General features: G+C 38.7%; 1 protein-coding gene across 1 annotated transcript in view; it reads right to left on the bottom strand.

Moving 5' to 3' along the window:
- RIC3 (RIC3 acetylcholine receptor chaperone) overlaps positions 1 to 24217 on the bottom strand; it is a 40290-nt gene extending 16073 nt beyond the window's left edge. The window contains exons 1-4 of the mRNA XM_001379063.4: positions 23936 to 24217; positions 5495 to 5715; positions 3247 to 3325; positions 675 to 768 (exon numbers count right to left, since the gene is read on the bottom strand). Of these exons, the coding sequence (XP_001379100.1) occupies positions 675 to 768; positions 3247 to 3325; positions 5495 to 5715; positions 23936 to 24059 (518 nt within the window). The 5' untranslated portion in view covers positions 24060 to 24217. The remainder of the gene's footprint in view (positions 1 to 674; positions 769 to 3246; positions 3326 to 5494; positions 5716 to 23935) is intronic.
- Positions 24218 to 24509: the final 292 nt, after the last annotated feature.

Raw genomic sequence — 24509 nt, 5'->3', positions numbered from 1 at the left:
TTTATTTTAAAAATACATCAAGGTAGGCAATTTTACAGCAGTATGTTCTCTCTGCAGAACATAACTGTTTAGACCTAACAATACTGGACTATTCAGTAACCAAAGAAAAACACATACAACCCCCTCAAGTCGTTTTTCCCCATCTTTATTAGCAAATTGGGTTTGCTAGTAAAATTGTCAGGAACTAGCTTACTTTGATCAGATCACAATAGGATCCTAGCCCAAAATGAAACTTTACAGGAAAACTGAAGCAAGAGGAAGCAAATCGATATCTTTTTCTGAAAGAACAAGTACGTCTCTATCTTTTTGCACCAGCATACCAGTCAAATTAAGTCATTAGGCCTAACATTGTTCCTTAACCTTACTGATAAAAGAAGATGGGAAATTATTTTGCTTTTGAGGTAGATTCAATGAACGATTCTACTTTAGTGAGAGAAAACCACACTTCTAGTATTCTTCACAAGTGTTACCATGTTTTTTCCTCTTTCAGAACTGCAGTTGCATTTACAAATATGGAGATGTTAAATGAAAAATGAGATAGAACTCAACAAATATGATGACATATGCATAAGAGGAAAACTGTAAAAAGAAGCTAAGTTCTCAGTGCATTCTGGGTGGAATTTTGAGTATTGTTTCTCATGGTGGGGAGAAAGTTCTGTTTTATAAAAACCTACCTCTCATAGTTTGGTCCCACTCGGTTAATTAACTTTTCCATGACTTCTTCCGTCTCTCTCAGTTTCTCTTGTAGCTGTGCAAGCTCATAGTTGGCTAAAAACAAACAAGAGGCACAGATACTTTTGTAAGGCTATTTTCTGCAACATAACAGTTACATTCCTCCATAATCTGGTTTGGGTCTGAAATTCCAGACAAGCAGCTGAAAGGGTGGGAGTGCCTTAACTGATCTCTTGTTTACTAATTCTCATGACAAAAGAAAGGAGAGATTTGAGGAGTATAGAGATGCTTAATGAAGCATCTTTAGTGAATGGTTAACAAGTTATGGCCTAATATACAGCAGATTCAGCTTAGGGATAACACTTGGGATAGCAAACATGCCCCTAAAGAACTATAAGATATTCAAGGAGAAAGGTAGAGGTTATAGCTTTCTCTCTTCCCCTAGGCACAAACTGTTCCTGAGGATAAGATACAACTCTATCAAGTTCTTCAAGATGAACACTAAGGTCCCTAAATGAACAATGCTTTCCTGAGGTCTAAAAATTATCTTTATCACACAGATATATGGTTTTAAACACTAATGGTAGCATTTCTCTAGGGAAGGTTAAAACACAGTGGCCCTTGAATCAAGAGAATTAAAAATAAGACAATGTAAGTTTTTAAATAACCCATAAATGAAATTAATGGTAGAGTTAGAAATGAAATACTATTTACTGCAGAGTCTCTGTAGTTTTATCTATGCCTTTTGCCTTTCTAGACAGATGAATTTAGATCTTTCTGAAGATAAGGACAATTTCAGGCACCCTTTAGCAATTCTGAAACACACCTTTATGTTATTAGCTAATGTTTGTAAAGTGCTTGGGAGGCAGGCAAGTGCCACATAAGTGCTACGTATTTTTTTTTTTAATTTTCTGTATAAAATCAGTCAACTGAAATGCAGGGACAAAAAGCAGATACAAAATGCCATTTCCATTATAATAAAAACAGCTGCTCATATGTATTAATTTGATTTTCTTTCCCTGTTTAAATGCATTATGAGATATGGTACTAGAGGTCTGCTACCCCTTATAGAACTGATAAATCTTTTTTAAATTATTTTTTTGAGTGCATTTCCATCAAGGCTGGTTAAACAATTAAACCTTCATTGGGGGTGTGAAAATGTCACAGATTTCTTCCATAACATTATTCTATGAAGGTTTAAGGTTGGAAAACTGAAAGTAGAATGTGATAGGAAGCTTCTCTCTTAAGAGAGACTCTATAAGAAAAAACAATAAAATAGCACACTTATCAGAGAAAAAGATAGGCAAAGGTTGCCATTACTTTGTCTTTTGGGTCTGTAGTCTCCTGGCTCAAAAATTTTCCATGGCTCCCTGTTTTTATAGGATAAAGTCTAAATACCTTACCTTGGTACTGTGGAGGCATATCCTCCATAATCTGGTTCCAGTAAACCCTTTCAGCCTTTTCTCCCATTTCTGCCCAATGACACCCTCTAGTCAAATGAGTTTATACTACTGTGTGTCTGCTCATACTTCTCCTTCCACCTGGCATGGCCACCCTTTGTCCTTTCTTGTCCATTCAAGTCATTCTTAAAAGCCAGTTTATGCCTTATTTCTCTCATGATCACATGAACTGGAAGTGACCTCTCTCCATATGAATGCCCACAGCTCTTAGGGTCTCTAACATTCATTGATCACTGGCTACCTTTTATAGTGACTTATCTTTTCAGGTTCATGTCTCCTTTTCTCCAATTAGAACCCAAGCTCCTTGTGTGTAGGCATAGTATAGTGGACAGACTTAAGACTGAGTCTTGGCTCCCTTGCCCATGGCTGGCTTACTCGGTAACTCTGGGCAAGTCTTCTTTCCTCTCCCATTCCTAATGCCATTATTTGTAAAATGAGTTTAATACTTGCTTTACTGGATGACTGTAAGGGAAATACTTTATAAACTTGAAAATACTTAAAATAACTGTAAAAATATAAAATATAAAAATTAAGATATAAAACTATAAAATATAAATATAAAAATATTTAAAAATAACTATTAAAAACTATAAAATACTATAAAAATGTGAGCTATTGTTTAAAAGCCTGGTACCATGCCAAGGATTAATCAGCATTGAGTGATAAGAATAGGAAGCATTAGGTGTTATTTTTAATGCTGATACTAATTAAGGTGATGACTTGTCCGTTTTCTGCCCTGGCCATAAAAGGATGGTAATCTATTAACAGCAGATTTGAAACCTTCAAAATTAGTGACTCTTTTCGAATATGAAGTCATAACTTGCTAATCAATTCAGGAGTAATTCTTTTAGAAAGTGAAATGACAGCAATCTGCTTTTTGTACCTCTGGTTTCAGAGTGTTATAATCTAACATCAACACAGGCACTATGCTTTCCCTTTGAGAGTTCAGAGCTAAACTTCAAGAGATTGCAGGGAACAACAATTTTAGATTAATATGGAGCATCCTTTGGGAAATGTCACTGTTTCCTGTAGGTAGTAGCAGCATACTATTTCACCAGCTATATCATTGTTCAAATTTCTAACACTTTTTAGTTCACTTAGAAATGATACTTACTAATCTTCCTATTTGGATTTCCATGTATAGCAGTAGTAGATTTTCGGTCCTCCACAGTGGTTTTTCCCTTGGAAGAGAGCTGAGAATTGAAGGGGTTACAAACACATGAACAGCCAATCTATAGCCCAAAGGCACCGGACACAGCATTATTAAAGGAAAAAATGGAAGGCCTGGGAGACCAATGTTAAGCCAGGAACCCAATTAAAATGGCAACATCATTAGAGGAAACTCTAGAGGTTCCTTCCCTCCCTCTTCTAAAACAAGGCCTTAAAATCAAGGCAACTAAAAGATAGGGGGAAGGAAATGGGGAAAAGTGGTGTGTTGGACTAAATCACCTTTAAGTTCCTTTCAAGCACTAAATCCTAGGATCCTGTGGGAAGTGTCATAAAATAAAGAGTTTAAAGGGTTTCTTTTTTCCCCCTTCTTAGCCAAGTTAGGAAAAAGAAAAGTACATAAAGGAAATTTATAGGACCTCCCTAGTGGTTTTTCTCCAAGATCACTGTGAGAGAGCCTGGCAGAAAGGAATTGGACCCCTCCCTGGATCTGACAAAGTCAACTGAAACCTCTGTGATGGAGATACATACAATCCACACTGCCTTGTGGCCTGTGAAGACCCTGTTTGGAAGCTGAATATTATTGAGAAGGGTCTGTTTTAAAGAACACAAATGATGTCTCAAAGGAGTTGGCAAATGTCATGTTTTAGGTTAGGTAAGGGGCATTCTGTCTCAGACTGACTATTGGGGATGCTATGGACAATGAAATAAAATTAGCCCTGTCAACTCCTGGGAAGAAAGGTACCATATAATTACAAAGTGGTGTTATTTCAATTATTATCTAGTCCCCATGTGGCTGTTTTTCTGAGAAAAAGGAACATGGAAAGCTCAGGGTCAGTTGTGGCAATAACAAGTTCTCCTAAGTCCTTTCTGGGGATCTTCCTCTTAGAAAGAAAAAGGCTGTGGGTCAAATTCTGTACTCAGACACTTTTATATGCCTTCTACTGAATTATAAGCAAAGCAAAAACCACAGAGATCTTATCAGAGAGGAAAAATAGAGCTGTTCAGTTATGTCTATATGTTTAGGACCCAACAGGTGAATTTTGTGAACACATTTTAGACTTTAAGATACCAAGTACAGAAAATTGGCCCAAATGACTGGATCTGATGAGGCAATGGGGGAGGGCTAGGGAGAAGTGAGGTACAAGGTTCTTGATGTCTAGTTAATTAAAATAAAAAACTGAAGCTCAAGTCGAGATCTGTGATCCTCAAGAAGATGAACATTAGGGGGAATTCCCACTTTTCCTTGTTTGTTTGGTATAATGGAAGGTATACTGGTCTTAGAACAGAAAAAACTTGAGTTTGAAGCCTGGCTGTGGCTCCAAGCAAGTCACTTATCTTTTCTAACCCTCAAAGTATCTGTCAAATGGGGATAACACTACATTATCTCTCTCATTAAGTTGTGAATAAATCACTTCCTATGCTATAAGTTGTTATTATCAATTTCCTAGAAACCCTGAAAAGAAAGCACATTATAAACCTGAAGGCTTGAGAAAAATGTGAGTTGTCATTTCACTTGGGTGCCTCAGTCCTTTGTTGGCCCAGGGTATATGGCTCCCTTAAACAAAGTGCTTGTCTCAAACTTTTTATGTTAGAGGTTGAAGGGATTTTTAAACCTGGCAGCCTCATCCCATAGTAGAAATGATGAGGCTGGAATAGATGATGCTATGTTCTTGATCTAGAAATGGGTACTGGAAGAATTATCCCAGTGCTTTATTTTCTCATTCACTGTCTGGCTTATATACTCAAGATTTTTAGAGAAAAATAAGAGGCTTTAAAAAAAAGACTGCTAAACAAAATTTAATTTTTATTTGATTTTAAATAAATAAATGATAAATACATTTTGTTTATTAGTATAGGGAATTCCCAAAGAGGAAATGCCCTCTGCTGCTGGAGAGAAACTACCATCCTGTGATTGAGTCCTAGAGAGTGGCATGGGGGATGTAGAAGTGACCTCCCAAGATCATCTTGCCAGAGTGGATCAGAGATTAGCAATGAACTACAGTCTTCTTGATCCCGAGACCAGCATTCTAGCCACTACACGATGCTCCCCTTTTTGGTGAAAACAACAATAAAACCCCCCAAAAAACAATCCCCCCCAACAACAAGAAAAACCTATGAATCTCAAAGCCTGAACATAACTGATTTCAGTGAACTTTCCTGATGTTAGGAAAGATGATGTAAGTTCCACTTACCTTAAATAGAATGTATAGGATGTAGAGAAGAATTCCAAAACCATAGATGGGAATTATTTGGCCCATAAGGCCTCTTCCACCACCACCTCCCACACTGCCACCGGATCCTTTGGTTTTTGCCATTGCCTCTGCAAGGTGAGATCTGGGGAAATGGGTGCCTGAAGCTGGGCCATCTGAGGGCATTTGGTGGTGCATCATTGGTGGAAATCGACCCATCTTTCCTGAGGAAAGAAATGAATCATCCTTTGTTCTTTCTGTTGCCAGAACTAGCATTTTGTTTTTTCCAATTTTCCAAAATATTTAATACTTTCCAACCATTTCTCATGATTATTTTGTGTCCTGATAAGAAGGACAAAAAGACAACTTTGCTATCAATTTTTCCTATGGCTTTGGTAACCTCCTTTAGGGAGGAAAGACCCAGGATCCTATAGGTGAGCTGTGAAAGGTGACTTCTTTGTCCTGGAGTTCAAGCATACATAGTCATTCCTGCTCCCTCTTGGAAATCCAAATTCCTCTAACACTAATTTCAGTCTGCCTTTCAAATAGGAAATTATGTGATTTAGCTTTTGGATGTTAGATCAGGGGACAAAAGCTTAATGTATTCAGTACTTTGCAATTCCATTCTTCAGGAGGTGGAAAAAACAACAAGAGAAAAATTCTGTTTTGGATCTGATTCTTGCTAACAGGGAGTATTGGGTTGCTGTGGTGAAAATGATGGGAATTCTGTAGGAAAATGAACATTCCTTTGTAGAGGGGGAAACTAGACATAATCTGACACGTAGTCTAGATTTCAGGAAAGCAGACTTCAAAGGGCTCAGAGAAAGGATAGAGAGAATCTTGTGTACTAAAATTCAACAATGCGAGTCGGCACAGAAGAGAGAGAAATCTTTCAAGAATGAAATTCTACAGATGCAAAGGGGAAAATTCCAATAGGAGAAATGGGAGTGGTCTGAAAAGACTGATGCACAAGGAACTCATCAACCAATTTAGGTTTTTGAAGCTATGTACAGACAAGATGGAAATAAGGGGAGGGAACAAAGGATGAATACAAAAGTCCTGTAATAATGAATACATGGTCCTGTAAGAACAGAGTTGGAAGTGCTAACCCTCAGAATGAACTAAGGCTGGCAAGGAAATTAGGTGAATGAGAACAAAAATGTGTTGTTATATTTTGGAGAAAAAGGGAGTATAAAAAAAAAAGCTAGGACCACGTCATAGAGATGACAATGAACAACAAAAAGACAGAGCAGTTCAATTCCTATTTAGCTTCTATTTTCCTTGCTACAGAAAATAATAACCTTAGATCTGAGAGGACAGAACAAAACTAGCTAGTGGGTATATGATACTCAAGATAAATAAGGACACCATGAGAGACTGCCCAGCTGCCCTCGATGAATGCAAGCCATTTGGTTCAAATGGACTACATCCTTGAGTGCTGAAAGAATTGGTGGATTGTGATGGCTAAATCACCATCAGAGATACTTGGAAGATGTGGGAAACCAGAGTTACTAAAGGACTAATTAAGGGAAGATGCGGTTCTGATTTTAAAGAAGGGGGAAAAAAAGTAAAAAAATAGGATCTGTAAACCATCAGCCAGAGAGCTTAACTTTGATTCCTGGGAAATCAAAAAAAAATCCTTACCTTCTGACTTAGAATCAATACTCAGTATTGGTCCCAAGGAAGAAGAGTGATAAGGGCTAGACAATTGGGGTTAAGTGACTTTCCCAGGGTCACATAGCTAGGAAGGCTATGAAGTCAAATTTGATCCCAGGGCCTTCTTTCTCCAGATCTGGCTCTCTATCTACTGAGTCACCTAGCTGTCTTACCTGGGGAAATTTTAAAGCGGATCATTAAAGAGATGGTTTGTTAAGCCTTCATCAAGAACAGGTCAGACCATCTATTTCCTTTTCTGACAGGGTGGTGAAACTGGCAGGTCAGAAGACTGATAGAGTTTGGCTAGTTTTAAGCAAAGAATCTGATAAAGTGTGTTATACTATTCTCATGAAGAGAAATATGACAGATTTGGTGGGATAATCCAATGGATTAAGAAGTGATTGAATATTCAGACTCAAAAAACAGTCATAGATGGTTAGTGTAGGGAATATGTCCGTTGGACTGCAGTCCTGTAGCCTTAGAGATAGTGATTACAAAGGACCTGGAAGTACTGGGACATTTTCCAGTTGGCTTCGTATAAAGTGTAAATAAGACACAAATCAAGTCAATCAGCATTTATTGAGTGTTCACTACCTGCCAGTCCCTGTGCTAAGTACAAGATATGTATAAGGTGGGATAAGACAGATATGGTGGCTGAAGCCACAACAAACCTACACCTGTTCCCTGACATTCATTGACACATTGGTAACTCCTACAAGCCATTAGATTTTAGCCTATTTAATTAGTTGGTCCTGGAGATTTCAGGGATAGAGGCACCCTGTGTAGTCTCCAGGGCTCTGGGGCTGACATATTCTGTTATCCAGGTCACTCATGCAACTCTAACAAAGAATAACACCAAACAGTCTGTCACTAGACAGATTCCTATTTGACAACCTGTTGTAAGCTAACAATGCCTGTGCCCCATTCCTGATAGGCTGAGAAAAAGGAAGTGTATGATAAGATACCAAACTTCTAAGCCTGGTTCTCATGAAGACTAAAAAAAAAGGAAACAGACTCCAAACTAGAAATGTTTTTTATCCCCCCTTGGGAGTTATAGCTAGAAAGTGAGAAGGTTGTAATAAAATATCCTTGGGCCTAATAAGCTCCTTTGTTGTATTATTCTTTTATAGATCTAATCCAACTACTTACTTCTAGAGAGGTAGAGATTAAGCTTCAGAGTCAAGACTTGGCTCTGCATGAAAAAAAAAAAAGCTTGAAATCAATTGATTAGAGAAATGCAAATTAAAATAACTCTGAGGTTCCATCACACATCTATCAGATTAGCTAATATGAATGACAGAAAAGGAAAGCCATGAATGTTGGAGGAGGTGTGGGACAATTAAGATACTAATGCGCTGCTGGTGGAGTTGTAAACTGGTCCACCCATTCTGGAGAACAATTCAGAACTATACCCAAAGGGCTTTAAAACTGTATAAACACTTTGATCCAGCAATGCCACTACTAGGTCTGTAACCCACAGAAATAAAATAAAATTTTAATAAAGGGAGGGATTTATTTCATAGTAGCTCTTTTTGTGATTGCAAAATATTGGAAATCGAGGGAATGTCCATCAGTTGGGGAATGACTGAGCAGGTTGTGGTATATGATTGTGATTTAATATTACTGTGCTTTAAGAAATGATGAGCAGGATGATTTTAGAAAGACCTAGAAAGACATGAACTGATGCAAAGTGAAGTGAGCAGAACCAAGAGAACTCTGTATATAGTAATAGCAGTACTGTTTGATGAACAACTGTGAAGGACTTCTCTATTCCTAGTGATCCAGTGATTCAAGATAATCTCCAAGGACTCAATGAAAAATGTCATCCACCTTCAGAGAAAGAACTGATGGAGTCTGAATGTAGACTGAAACATACTCTTACTTTCTTTCAGTTTTGTTTTGTTTGAATTTCCACATTCCACAAAATGACTATATCAGATTGCTTATTGTCTCAAGGAAGAGGAGAATTTGGAACTCAAAATTTTTTAATGTCAAAAATCATTTTTACATGTGAGGAAAAATAAAATATTAAGCAAACAAAAAATAAGACCTGACTGGCATCTATTGAATGGATGGACAAGTCATTCAACTTCTCAGTGTACCAGGCAATTGATTCTCTAAGTTCCTGAAAACTGACAATATGCATTGTAGATGAAATTTCCTTCAACACTGAAATTATGGTTCTAGACAAAAACAAAATTTTAACTATGAACTTAAAATCTGAATAAATGTTAATAGTATGGCTTTACTGAAAAGAACTGCCTATGGTTGAGAGTAAGATGAGACAAGGATTGCTGAATAAACCTGGATACAGAGCCTAGGATTTAAGTGACTTACAAAGTCCCTTGAGCCAGGGATACTCCTCAGGGACCCTACATATTAAGGAGGGGCTCACCAGTTTGCTATATTGATGACTTTCTTCTCATATTAAGGACTGTAGGATACTTGTCACATTAATACAAGCCCCTATTTACTATGTGCATGAACTATTAAAAAAATTTTTTTTAAACCCTTACCTTCCATCTTGGAGTCAATACTGTGTATTGGTTCCAAGGCAGAAGAGTGGTAAGGGCTAGGCAATGGGGTTTAAGTGACTTGCCCAGGGTCACACAGCTGGGAAGTATCTGAGGCCAGATTTGAACCTAGGACCTCCCGTCTCTAGGCCTGGCTCTCAATCCACTGAGCTACCCAGCTGCCCCGTGCATGAACTATTGCTACAGATTTCAAAAGGGTTTTCTTGCTATTGTTCTTCCTGCTCCATCTCTCTCAATCTACCTTTCATACCTCTGTCAGACTAATATTTCTTGTGCAACTATTTATTTTTGCCATCATTCTGCTAAAAAAATCAACAAACAAAACTATGGTAGCTCTCTATTATCTACCAAATAAAGTTCAAACTTTATTGGTAAGTATTCAAGACCCTCCATAATCTGCTAGCACCCTATCTTTCTATTCTTCTCTCTCACATGACTTCTTATACATTTCACATTGACAAAACTGGACTACTCTATCTCCAGAAAATGGCCTTCAACTTTCATTCACACTGATCCTTGTACCTAGAGGGTCAGAGAATCAGAGATTCAAAGCTGAAAGGGACCTCAGAGGTCAGGCAGTCCTACCACCTCATGTCCTGGAGAAACCCTTTCACCTGCTGAATACCTAGCCATCCTTTCAAGCCTAACTCAAACGCCCCGGGGAATAAAAGCCTTTTTACTCTTTGAACTGCACACTCCAGTTTTCACCTTTTTAATGTACTTATAGATTTAACACATATATAAGCATGTGTGTGCAGAACACCTTTCTTGAGATGGACTATTGTACATTTGAGTTATCAATGTTTTCTTATATCCTGACTAGACCCTAAGATCCAGATGGGAAAGGCCTTTATCTTGCCTAAGCTTTGTATCTTCCCCAAACCCTAAAGATACTTTGCATGTAATAGATGCTTAGTAAGAATATGTTGTTTGTTGTATAATTTTAACGTGCACTGAAAAAATGAGAAAAGCCATTGGAACTAGGGCCACAGGAAGCCTTGTATTTTGGTGTTAGTAACTTAAGCTTTTGTAGGATTTTGAAGCATGTTGTATTGGTTCATTACATAGTGGTACCATGCTGACCTTCAAAAGTGCCCAACTTATACCCAGGAAGCCCAGGAATTGATTGGCAAGCTCTGGTTGTGGCTGTTCAAATTATTTTAGGATTTTGGGGAATAAAACATGAAATTCATTTTATTTCAGTCAGGGCAAAAGTCCCAACATAAAACAAATTTTTTCCTAAAAAAAAATAAGAAAAATCAAAGCATTATAATGTTGCCAAAGGACAAATTGCACATTTTTGGAACAGTTGAATGCTAAAGATTTTAAAGAGATAATCTTCCCAGTAAACATTGAAAAGTCAACAATAGTTCTGAGCACCTACTGTGTACAGAGCATTGGATGAGGTCTGAAGTGGGGGGATACAGGAGAGGTTCATTAAGTGACTGGTCCACTTCCATTTCCAAGTATATAAGGATACATGCATGATAAAAAGAATAGAAAGCACTGTATAGTATAGTGTATAGAAGGCACACTTTCCACATGGACCACCATTTCTAATAAGCAACTTGTGTTGCCTTATATATGGAATTAATATATGGAATTATGGAATTAATGGAATATATAGAATATGATCCAATGAAAGCAATGGACTGTACAATTCAGGAGGCCCGGCTTCTTGTCTCAGCTTTTCATCCTTCTAGAAATGAAACCTTTAAGACAAGTAACTCCCGTTATGAAACATAGAATACTCATCAGTAAAATGTGGGTGTTGGACAATATCTACAGTCCTCTCTCTTTTTATATTAACCAAAGGCCTAGGTGCTGAATGGATATAAACACAGAGGAATACAATTAAATATGATCAATCAAAGAATTTTTGGAGGATATACTACTTTGAAACATCATTCCTTTTGTGATATGGGTTTCTAGACTGGTAGATCAGGAAAGTATGCAGCTTCATCTGGATTTTACAAAACTTTTTATGGAAAAACTGTGGACAAAATGATATAACAGCAATTAAGTGGTTCTTCATTTTGTCTTTGTGAGACACTGCAGAATAATGTCACACGCAAAAGAGGGGTTTAATAAATGCTTGCTGAAGTGAACTGAACAGAAAACATAATAGGTATAAGCATAAAATTTGTGCTTAAGTTAAAGACAGTTCAACTAGACAAGTCCAGAATGGGGGAAAGTGTGGCTAGATAGCAGTTTATGTAAAAAAGATGTAGAGGGTTTAGTTTAAACTTGGAGTTTTAACTGCAAGCTTAATACAAGACACTGCTGTAATTAAGACTGCAAAGGATCTACTTGTACAAAAACATTTATAGTTGCTTTTTTTGTGGTAGCAAAGAACTGGAAATTGGAAGGATGTGCATCAATTCGGGAATGGCTGAACAAATTGTGGTATATGATGGTGATGGAATACTATTGTGCTTTAAGAAATGAAGAGCAGGATGATTTCAGAAAGAACTGGCAAGATCTACATAGATGCATAGTAAAATAAGCAGAACCAGAAAAACACTGTACACAGTAACAGCAATATTGTGGAATGACCAATTGTGATAGGCTTATCTACTCTCAGCAATAGAGTGTTCTGAGGGACTTATGACAAAAAATGCTACCTACCTCCAGAGAAAGAACTGTTGGAATTGGAATGCAGATGAAAGCATATGATTTATCACTTGTTTATTTGGGCATATGATTTGGAGTTTTGGTTTTATATGATTATTCACTTACAAAAATGAACAATATGGAAATATATTTTGCATGATAATACATGCATAACCCAGATTGTATCACTTGCCAGCTTTGGGAGGGAGAAGGGAAGAGAAGGAGGGAGACAAGTTCAATCATATAACTTTGGAAAAAATGTGGAAATTTGTTAATACATGTAATTGGTAAAAAATAAAAAAAATTAAATTAAGGCTACAATAATTCCAGTAGAGCCTTCAGAACAAGGAAGGTGAAGAGTTCTACTGTCTCCCTTCATCAGTCCATATGTGAAGTACTATGTTAGCTTTGGGATGTCACAGTTTAAAAGATATATAAACTGACATTTACTAGTGAAGGGACTTGACACCACATGACTACTGGCTGAAATGGGAATGTTTAGCACAAAGAAAACTTGTCTCAGGAACAAGAGGATGAGTGTATGTACAGGAGGTTTAGATTCTGTTCATCTCCCTGTCCCCAGGGTAAGTAGAGACCTTTCTCTAGGATTTTTTTATATTTCATGGATACCAATTCAATACTCAGGTTGTCCATCATTTATTCCTTATTCATTAGGCAACTGGCCCACCTCCATTTCCAGGTAAATAAGAAAACATGCATGGCAAATATTTACTCACTCAAAATACTCAATATGCTTTTTATTAATACCTATTGCACAGAAGTTTCATTCTTTTTTCTAGCCCTCAGTCAATAATTCATTCAAAATTTATTGTAAATCTTCTACATTCACCAAAGTATGCTAGAGAATCAGGGGCCACAGAATAAAATTCCTGTTCTCCAGAAGCCCCCAATGCTTTGGGGACCATATGTGTATGTGTGTATAAAACCTTTATTTAAGAGTACAAAGCAGAATATAAGTTCTGGGTGCATTAAATGAATGGCATAAATAAGGAGTGAGGTAGGGGTTTTATTCAACAAGCATTTATAAAGACACTGAACAAGGTGCTGGGGTCAATGTTGACCATGTTTAATTTCTCTGATCACACCAGTCCTCGCTCATGTTTTATAGTTTTTCTTTCCATCCTGCTGTAAAGCAACATTTCATATGGCTACGTTGAGGTGCTTTTATATTGACCTCAGTGTAGTATAAAGAGCACTAGACTGGTGATTAGGAGACCAAATGGAAGAAAAAGAAGAGCTGGCATTAGGCTTGGTACCCAGGGCAATCATTAGTCTAAATAGAAGGTGGGGAATGGCATCAGTTTGTTTGCTCACACTAGATTCTAGTCCAACCTTTGCCATAAATAGTAATTTGATCCCCTTTGTCTACTTCAGTTCTCTCATCTGTGTTAGGTGATCTATAATGTCCCTTCTAGCTCTAAAATTCTACGATTCCATGAATCACAGAAGGCTTTTGAGCAGGGGGTGACATACCGAGAAAGTCACATTTGAGGTAGGCTGCTCTTAGCAATATACAATGGAGATATTACTCTTAGCGATATATATGATCTACTTCAGGGAGGAAGACCAGAGACAGAGAGATCAGTTAGGTGGTTATGGTGGAAATTCAGGTGTGAAGGGATGAGGCCTAGCACAGAGACCTCAGAAACCAAAAGGGACAGATCTGAGAATGAATACAGTGAATCATCGACACCAGTGTTGGACTGGATGCCGGGATGAAAACTGTAAGCCTCAGAGTCTCAGAGAGAGCAGTGCTGTTGAAAGTCATGAAGAAACCAGTAACCTATCTATTAGAAGAAAAAGGCTCATCTGCAGTAATATGAAATATTGGACACATTCATGGCTGGTTTCATCTGTTCAGATGCTGGTAAATATACTGAAAGAGACTTCAAGAAGACTAAGTTGTATAATCTAGGAAATGTCTTATTAGATTTGATGAAAAGGAGATTGAAGTAAGTGCATGAGGCAAAATGTAGATCTCCAAGGAAGGGACAGGCAGAGAAGAAGCAGAGAGAGAGGGTATGGATCCATCATTAGTTTACTATAAAGAGTAGAAGAGAGACTAGAGAATCGGAAGGCACCAGAAGGGTGAGCTAAGTTTTCCAGTTTAGGTCTTCACTGAGAGAAAGGGCTATTAATTTGGCAAGTAGGAGATTACTAGTGAACTTTGAAAGCACAGTTTACACTAATTACAACACTTTTTATTTCTTTTTTTTTAAGGCCTGATATAACTCTTGAAAATTCCTAGTTGAAATATGCTTTGAGAGAGTAAATTTATGCCAACTAGGTAAAACTATTGCCTGCATACTTCATTTTATTGTACTTCACAGATATTAGTTTTGCTTTTTTTTTTCCTTTTAAACAAACTGAAGGTTCATGGCAACCCTGCATTGAGCAAGGGTATCAGTGCTATTTTTCTAACAGCATGTGCTCATATAATGTCTCTGTGGGACATTTTGGTAATTCTTGTAATATTTCAAACATTTTCATTATTATTATTACATCTGTTATGGTGATCTGTGATGTTACTATTGTAATTGTTTTGGGGCACTATGAACCACACCCATTTTAGACCTAGAATTTAATCAATAAATGTGTATGTTTTGACTATTCCACCGACCACTTGTTCCCTTTCTTTCTCCCTCTTCTCAGGCTTCCCTATACCCTGAGATACAAAAATATTGAAATTAGGCCAATTAATAACTCTACAATGGTCTCTCAAGGGTTCATGCAAAAGAAAGAGTCAATCCAGGTGGCAAACTTCATTGCTGTCTTACTTAAGAATTTGCCACAGTTACCCCTTCAGTAACCACCACCCTGATTGGTCAGCAACCGCCATCTGCAAAAAGATTATAACTTTCTGAAGGCTCAGGTGATGATTAACATTTTTTAGCAATAAAGTGTTTTAAAGTTAAGTATGTACACTTTTTCCAGATATAACATTATGCACACTTAATAAACTATAGTATAGTATAAGCATAATTTTTATATGGATTGGGAAACAAAAAAATTCATGTGATTCACTTTCTTGCAATGATCTAGAACCAAACCCTTAATATCTTCAAAGTATGTCTGTAATTATATAAGAACCACACAGAATGAAGCATGGAAGGGTTGTGATAAGCATCAATATGTGAAACACTATACTGATGAAATCATGAATTCATCATTTACTTGTTGAAAAAAAAACATTTATTTGGGTAGCAAGGTGGCTCAGTGGATTAAGAGCCAGGCTTGGGGATGGGAGGTCCTGGGTTCAACTCTGGCATCAGATACTTCCTAGCTGTGTGACTGAGCAAGTCACTTGACCCACAATACCTTGCTGTTACTACTCTTGCCTTGGAATCAGTATGCAGTATTAATTCTAAGATGGAAGGTTATGGGTTAAAACTCCCCAACACATTTATTAAACATCAACTGTGTGCTAAAGGCAATGGGGGAAATGCAAAGTTTAGATTACTTGGCTGTCCTGGTCACAAATAATTATATTTCTATAATTATAAAATAATACAACTAATAAACATAAATGTCAGTGATAATATACAATATTACATGCATATATTGGGGAAGTATAAAACAAACTGCTCTGTGAGGTCTTGGGAGGAAGAAAGAATTAAATGAAGTTCAAGGAAGTCCTCACAAAGATAGCGTTGCAGTTGGTCTTTAAAGGATGAATAGGAATGTAATAGGCAAACAGGGAGAGGGAGAGCATTTCAGGCTTATAGAACAATGGGAGTAAAGGAAGAGGTGAGAAAGTACAGGATATATTCAGAGATAAGATAGAATTGAGTTCAAGGAAGTAAGTAATATCGTGGAAAAGTAGCTCCAGACCAGATGGTAGAGCACCTTGGATGACAGGCAAAGGAGTCAGACCTTTACTATGGAGGCAAGGGGGAGAGCCACTGAAGAGTCTGAGCAGAGGAGTGATGTGACTAGGTACATGTTTAAGAAATATCATTCTGGCAGTGATAGGAGGAATTGTGATTAGGAAAGCTGAACCCGGTTTTAAGCCCCCACACACCAAAATATACAGACATGGAAGATAAACTTCATGCTCCTTCCTTGGTAGCAGTCTCCTTGGCAGTGGCCTGGTGTGTCTCCGATGTAGTTTAGTGTTCTGAGGTCTCTGTATCCCCACAAGGTAGCAATCTCTCCCCACCCTATCCCCATCCATGAAAGATATGAGGAAATGTTTCATGCTTCTTGCTGCAAGTGCCAAAATTGCTGCCCATTGCGTCAGCAGTCTGAACAATGGATTGGAGGACAGAAAGAAGTAGGGGTGGGAAGCCCTGTTTGGAGGCTGTTGCAATGGTAAAGAGAAAATGACAATCTTTACTCATAAGGGTGGCATCAGGGATGAAGATGCTGCAGAGTATTGGCCTTGGTAACTCATTCCTTTCTCAATATATTTACGAACTCTCTTCCCAACTATTCTGTTTTTTTGTTGTTTTTGTTTTTTGGTGGGCAATTGTCACTTATCTTAACTGTATCTCCTGATTTTCTTCTCTAACTTACTAATGACTTTCTAAGTGTTTTCTAATACATTATAGGGCTTGGATGAGACAAATGATTAGGAAGAGGGAAGAATCAAAGATAACCCAAAATAATAGCAAAAGCTAACATTTATATAACACTTCAAAGATTATAAATGCTTTCTTCACAACCACCTCATGACATACATATTGCAACTCACACTGTCCCCATTTTACAGATGAGAAAACTGAGGCTCAGCCAAGTGACTTGCTTATGGTCACACAACTGGCATGAGTCATGAGAGGGATTTGAACCTAGGTCTCTTCAAGTTTTGAGTTTGACACTTCTCCCACTATAGTAAGCTTTCTCTCCAGTGTTAACATGGGAGCCTGGATGAATGTTGGAGCCAAAGACAAAAATAAAAAAGTGAAAAGGAGTATCATACAGGATTGCTCAGTTCATATGGTCATAAGAATATCTTAGAAGATCTGTTAACATATATTCAAATCAATAAATATTTACTAAATATCTTTGATGGGCAAAGTATTATGCTAAGTATTCAAGATACTGTCTTAGGTCACTCAGGATGATGTGTTTTTCTTCCATCTTTGGTTTTTAGCTGAAGAAGATGTATGCATGGGTTTTTTATGTTGGCTTAAAATAAAAATAACCAAAAGGAAAGAAAATAAAGCAGTGAGAAAGCTTCAGACTACATGTTGAGACATACCAATGGTGAAGAATGTGTGTGTCTATACTTAAGCAGGCTATAAAGCAGAATTTGACTAAATCCTAATTGTTTATTGAAAGCATTTCCTACATTTTGGTTTATTTAATTATTAAAATTTCACTTAGAGTATCACTGAAGACTCAGTATACACCTAATGGATTTTTGAAAGCAAAGCATCACTTTCTCATTGTTAAAAAAAAACAGCACAGTTCCTGCCTCTAACAAAAGGCACGCAATGTTAACCAAAGAGCTTTCTAAAAGCAACATTAAGCAGTCTGTAACACTTCATTCTTAGGACAAATCAATCCATAAAGAACTGTATGTATTTATAACTCTAATTGCCATAGTTCAAGTAAAGTTTAATGAGTGTGTTCCTGAAGTAAGCTTCTCCCTGGGAAAGGTGGGTAATTTTGGAAGCAAAACTCAGGCCACAATTATGATATTTCACTGGACTTGACCACATCTTCTTCCTGTGCAGCTCTCCCCATCCTTGTGCCTCCCTCCCTTACTCTGATCTCTTTCCCATTTTCCCATTGGTGAACACGTTGATTTTCATGACCATCTTCGATATAATTCAATTCAATAACAAACCTGTATTAAGAACGTATGAGGTGGAGTGGCTAGGTGGCATGGTAGATAGAGCCCCTGGGCCTGGAGTTGGGAAGTCCTAGTTTCAAATCTGAATTCAAGACACTTAACTGTTACCCTGGCCAAGCCATCTAACTCTGATTGCTAGCCCTTGACATTATAGCTTAAGAGTTGTTACTAAGATAGAAAGTAACAGTTTAAGGAGGAAAAACAATATATACTAGTCAGGATATAAGCTCTTTGACAGCAGGGGCTGTTTTGTTTCTTCTTTGGGTCCCTATACAAAAGCAGCAGTGTGCCTTGAAAAAATTGTCTACATTACTTCCTTTCTTGTATTTATCTTCGATCAAATGATACATTTCCTTCTCAGCCTTCTATGTGACAAACTGGCTTTTTTGCACTCCACCTTTCATCTTCATGCCTTTGTCATGCTAGTTCCCCAAGTCTGGAATGCACCTTCTTACCTCTGCCTTCTGGTTTCCTTCAAGACTTAACTCAAATGAAAACTTTTATATGAAGGGCTTTCCTGGTCCTCTCTGCCCTTAGTATCTTCCCCACAAATTCACCTCCCATCTGCTTTGTATGTTTTGTAAATATTGCATTTACATTTTTGCCTGATGTCTCCTTGTTAAAGTATGAGATCCTGAGGCAAAGACTGTTCTGCCTTTGTTTTTGTATCTCAGGTCTAGCAGAGTGCCTAAATAGCACTGCCTCAATAATAAAAGGTGCTCAATAAATGCTTAATTAACTGTATGTAATATCTATTTGTTGGATATGTAAATAAAGCACTCTATTAGGAGTTTTTGAGAACATCATGATGTAAAAAACAAACAAACCCTTACCTTCTGTATTAGAATAAATACTGAGTATTGGATCCAAGGCCAGGTGGTAAAGGCCAGGAAATGGGGGTTAAGTGACTTGCCTAGGGTCACATTACTAGAAGTATCTGAGGTCCTATTTGCACCCAGGGCCTCCCATCTCTAGGCAAGGCTCTCTATCCACTGAGCCACCAAGCTGCCCCCAATATTATGGTTTTAAAAAATGACATTCTACTCTCAATGAGAATAGTGTCTTGGGGATGGCGAGAAAGGTATAGCTTGTACATGGAGATATCAGTCAAAAGCATTTACTGAGTGGTTACTATGTGCTAATCACAGTATTTAGTGTTGGACAAATATAGTGCAAAGGAAAATGTGTTGGATACAGAGTACTCTTAAGAAAATCTGAGAAGGGAGAGAATCCTTTCAGGAATCAGGGACTGCTTCATGGAGGTGGTAGCTAATCTACAGTCTAAATGGAGTTTCTGAAAGGGATAAATAAGGAAGTGCATTCACAGGGAGTAGGGGAAAAAAAGAGGAGACAGTAAAGAAATGAGGAGTTATAGTTTGGTTGTAAAGTGCACAAAGGGGATAAAATGAAAGGAGTCGGCTTCCCTGGCTTTCTTCAAGCCTCAGCTAAAATCCTACCTTTTGCAAGGAGCCTTTCCCCACCCTTCTTAATGCTAGAGCCTTCTCCCTGAAGTTATCTCCAATGTACTTGTAATTGTTGTCTTCCTCATTAGACCAAGAGCTTGAGAGCAGGGATTCTTTTCCCTTTATTATTTCCAGTGCTTAGTACATTGCCTGGTACTTAGTAAGTACTTAATAAATTGTTAATTGATTGAAAGGCAGGTGCAACCATACTGTGGAGGAGCTTAAGCAGCAAGTTAAGGAGTTTGTGTCATCCCATGAATAATAGGGAGCTGCTAAAGGTTTTAGGACAGGGAAATCACAGGATCAAGTCCCTGCCACAGGAAGGTTGTTCTGGCTGCTGTTGAGGATAAGAATATATGAAGGCAAGAGAAGAAACTTGAAGCAGGAAGACCAAATTACTTTTTTTGTTTTTAAACCCTTACCATTTGTCTTAGAATCTTCCTAAAATTTTTATTTCCTTAACTTAGACCATCTTTTACCTCCATGCTCTTCACACAAGTGGGAATTTTTAGAACTTCTGCTTATTTGAATCCTTCGATTTTTTAAAAACCTAATACCAAATACTGGTTCCAAGGCAGAAGAGTGGTAAGGGCTGAGCAACAGGGTTTGAATGACCTATCTGGGATCACACAGCTAGGAAGTGTCTTGAGACCAAATTTGAACCCAGGATCTCCTGTCTCCAAACTTGGCCCTCTATCCACTGAGTGGCTCCAAGCCCAGTTAACTCTTTAACAATTGTTCAAGAAAGAAGAGATAAAGGCTTGAGATAGTGTTATGGTGGCGGGAGACTATGGATCATGAAAACAGAAAGGTAGGTTGAGGCTGTCTTTGTGGCCAGAAAAATATCATCATCCATAGGTAAGTGAAGTTACAGTCTTCATGACCCATAAGCTAGGTACTGGTAATTGTTTATTAAGGCAGGGTAGTATAGTGCAGTGAAAAGAGTACAAGGTTTAAGAGTCAGAAATCCTAGGTTAAGGTCCTTGCTCACCATGACACTATTTTATGTGCTTTTGGGCAAGTCACCTCCCTCAAGTAGGTTTTCCAGTTGGTAAACTAAGTATATACTTGCACTATCTGTCTCAATAAGGATTAGCCTGCAGGGATCAGTGAAATAATGCATGACACTGTAACTGTTTTATATAAGGTTTTATAATAGTCCCTGGTGCTTAGATATAACAAATTTAAACTCTAACCGAAGAACTCATTATACCACTTTTGAGACCTAGCATTCATCATTTTCTAAAAACTGCCAAAGTTTAGGACTGTAGAAAATGTCTTCTAGAATCCCTATTGCTTAAATTTGAGATTCCTGAATTGCTTAATTTATTTCTACTGATAGATAACCAAAGATTTACAGAAACTGACTTTATTCTACAAAATCCTAGTGGGGAAATAAAAAATAAACCTTTCATATCAGACTTTCTGAATAATTTCAAGAAACCAAAATACAAATGTATAAAAACAATATAATATTCATCAACTTCCTTGAGTTTTTCTAGAGCACTGGGTGTTCAAACAAGAGAGGAGTGTCCAGCTTGGGAACTGGCACCATCTCTAGTATAGGCTAGCATTCCCTTTTTATTATGCTATGTAAATAATTCCTTTTCTTAGGTCAAATTAGATGGTTTCTGAAAGTCCCTTCTAGCTCAAGAGATTAAATCATTTGACAAGATGTATTTGTGTTAGTCTGCAAAGCTTCGCAATTATGGTCCCTATTGATTGTATTTCCCTGAAATGTCTCTTTACAGTGAGTTTATCAGGGCCAGGATTTAATTTAACCAATTTCAGCTGCTGGCCATCTATCATTCAAGATGGGTTTTTGCCTAGATTACAACACTTTGGTAGCTAATAAATTACAAAGGAAAAATTCATACTGTTATCAATGGTTTCAGAATTCTAAAAAATAGCTCCTGAGCTCTGTGAAGGCAAGAACCATGTCTAATCTACACTTTATATTCCCTCTGGCACTCAGCACAGTGTTCCCACACTCACTGGGTGTTCAACAGTGTTTGTTCAAGTGAAGTGAACTCAACCCAATGGAAATTCAAACAACTGACTTGGAAATAAAAAAAGGGGGGAGGGGGGCTTAAAAATGGTCCTGGTTGAAACTTCACAGCTTTGGCTCATCATCTTTGAATTTACTGGCTTTCAAAGTAAACAGCAAGTATTTAAGCCTTCAAAAAACTGTTGGGTTTTGTACTGAGGAAAAAAGCAAAGATTCTTTAAAAATGGCTTCTCACTACATTTTTAATAGTATACATTTCTGAAAAATTTACATCATGAATATATTACCATAGAAACATATGGATGTCTCATATCTAATCTAACCTGAAATCTGTTTTTTATTCATGCCTAACTTATGTTGCTCAAATGTAAAAATGACAAGACTAGCCCATGCAATCATATCAACAAATCACAGAAGAATTAAGAATTGGAAGATTCTCTCATGGGACCATACTTGGCAGGCATGGAGTCCCACTGTCCACTTTCAAATGCCTGACCTTTATAGCAGCTCAAGATTCAATATCCCCAACAAGTAATCATCTACTTTTCCTTAAGGACCTCCAGTAATGAGGAATTCAACATCTTTCACATGTTCCATTGTCAGAGATTCCAAATGTTGAGTTTTTTCTTAGGTTGGGGCAAAATCTGCTTCTCTGTATCTTCTACCTAGTAGTCCTGCCCTCTTGGCCAAGTAGAACATATCTGTCATCCTCATCATAAAGAAAAGGAATTAATCAGGCCCCTTTCCCCCATCACATATGCTTTTGGAATGATTCATTTGACATAATCCCTGTATGCTCCATCAATGTGAATTATTAAATGTAACCCACAATGTACCAAGGATAAAGATTAACAGAAAGGCATTTGTCAAATAAGGCAAATTAAAGCCTACTTTGCACAGCTGCATTTCAAAATGATTATTAGAACCTTCAAATTGTGGCACAGGCAAAAAAAAAAAGGTGGCTTAAAAATGACTGAGGTAGTGAGAGTGGTTTTGAGGTTAATATAACAAAAAAAAAGGCAAACAACACTGATTCAAGTCAACTTTATTGCACATAAAGAGACCATGGGGCACACAAAACAAAGCATCAAAGCCTTAGAAATGTTCAGGTATAAGAGCCACAAAGACTGGGGTTGGTGCAACTGGATGATTTAACACAAAATAGGAGAAACTTTTAAAAACATATGTATACATACTAAAAAAATATAAATTTACACATATTTTACATGTGTATGTATACATATATGTGTGTTTGTGTGTGTATATACACACACAAACACACATATATGAAAATCTCCAGGCAAAGGGAAACTCCACACAAGACACATAAGTATAGGAAAGCAAGCAGCCAACATCTGCAGTGTACTAGGGAAAGGGGAGGATATGAGGCAAGAAGAAAGGGTGAGGATTAAGGCAGAGGCCATGCTCAGGTCCCTTCAGTGGATCTTTAAGCACATGCAGCTGTTGTGTCCTGAAAAAAGTAAAAAAAAACCTGGTTTTGATTCCTAGCTGAGACATTTACTAGCTGTGTAGGACCGGCCTGTGAAGCAGGACTTCAAGAGGCTGTTTTGAGGTTCAAATCCAACAAGGAAAACACACAGTGGTATAGAAATACTAGCTATTCTACAGAATGATCAATCGTCATCTAAATCCTCCTTTGACTCTGGCCCAGACAAGATCCCCAGTGCAGGGGAATCGAGACTAGCTGTCCGGTCTCGGATAAGTCCCTTCGGTTCTTTGAGCCTCAGTTTCTTCACCTGCCAAAGGAAGTCAGCCTAGATGACCTTTGAGGTCCTTTGCAACTTTAAATATGCTCCGGCTACACAAGACTTTTGTCCCCCTAAGTTGGAGAGACCTCGAGTGCGAATGAAATGTCGGTTGTCCGAGGGCCGGCCCGTGACCACCAGCAGGGCTAACTACCAGGTGATTAAACCCCAGGTAAACTCATAAACCAGTGCCCGGATAACCTTCCCTCTCTCTCTCTCCAGCTTCCAACTGATTGGTACACTCGAGGTTTCCCCCGTTAGACCGGGGCCCCGGAGGGCAGGTTCTCTCTAGAGAAATCCCCATCGCCGGACACCGCCCGGCATACAGTGGGAGATTAATAACCGCTCTTATTAACAGTCAGACGGAGTTCAATAAATGCTTGTTGGCTCAGAGCCTAGGAACAGCTCCTCGAGCTTGGTGTTCCATGACCTAGTGGCGGGCAAGCGCGGGTCTCAGTTTCTCTCCAAATAGAAAATAGGCGCCAGCCACTCCCTCCCCAGCTCCCAATGTCCGGGTCCCCGGCCCCCGCGGCGGCCGCCCCTCCGTCCCGCTGTCGGGGGCCCCCGGAGCGGAGCGCCCTCTTACCCGAGGGCGCGGGCGGCGGCTCCGGCCTTCTCCCGCGGGACAAGAAGGCCTTGGGCAGCAGCAGCGAGACGCACAGCACGATGCCCGACACCACAGCCACCTTCTGGAAGGTGGAAAACGCCATGGTCGCGCCCTGCCCCCGGCCGACTCGCACCGGCCCCCGGCCCCGGCCTGCCCCTGCGCCACTACCGGAAGCGGAAGCCAGGTGACGGCTAGCGGCGTGCCTCGCCCTCGGCCCACGACAGGGCGCCGTGACGGAGTGTTAAGAGGGACAGAACTCCGCGGGACGCGCCCGTAAGCCCCGCGGTGTGGGGATTGGGGAGGGAAGCTGGTCCAGGAGGGAAGAGCAAGTGGCAGGGATGTGATCAAAGAGTTGCCACCAGGGGGCGTCCAGAGCTAGGAAGACTGCGTTCTGAGGGCAAGGGGAATGGTTTTTAGAGGCATCCTTCGGGGCGTATTCATGAAGATGATGATAGTGATGGTGATGTTGAGATGTTTGTGAAGCGCTTTGCAAGCTTTAAAGCGCCATATAAATGCTACCCATGATATGATGATGGTCTATCCATTGTCTCAA

Source organism: Monodelphis domestica, chromosome 6 (assembly GCF_027887165.1).
Source record: "Monodelphis domestica isolate mMonDom1 chromosome 6, mMonDom1.pri, whole genome shotgun sequence".
NCBI lineage: Eukaryota > Metazoa > Chordata > Mammalia > Didelphimorphia > Didelphidae > Monodelphis > Monodelphis domestica.
This window is presented reverse-complemented; position numbering and strand designations above follow the sequence as displayed.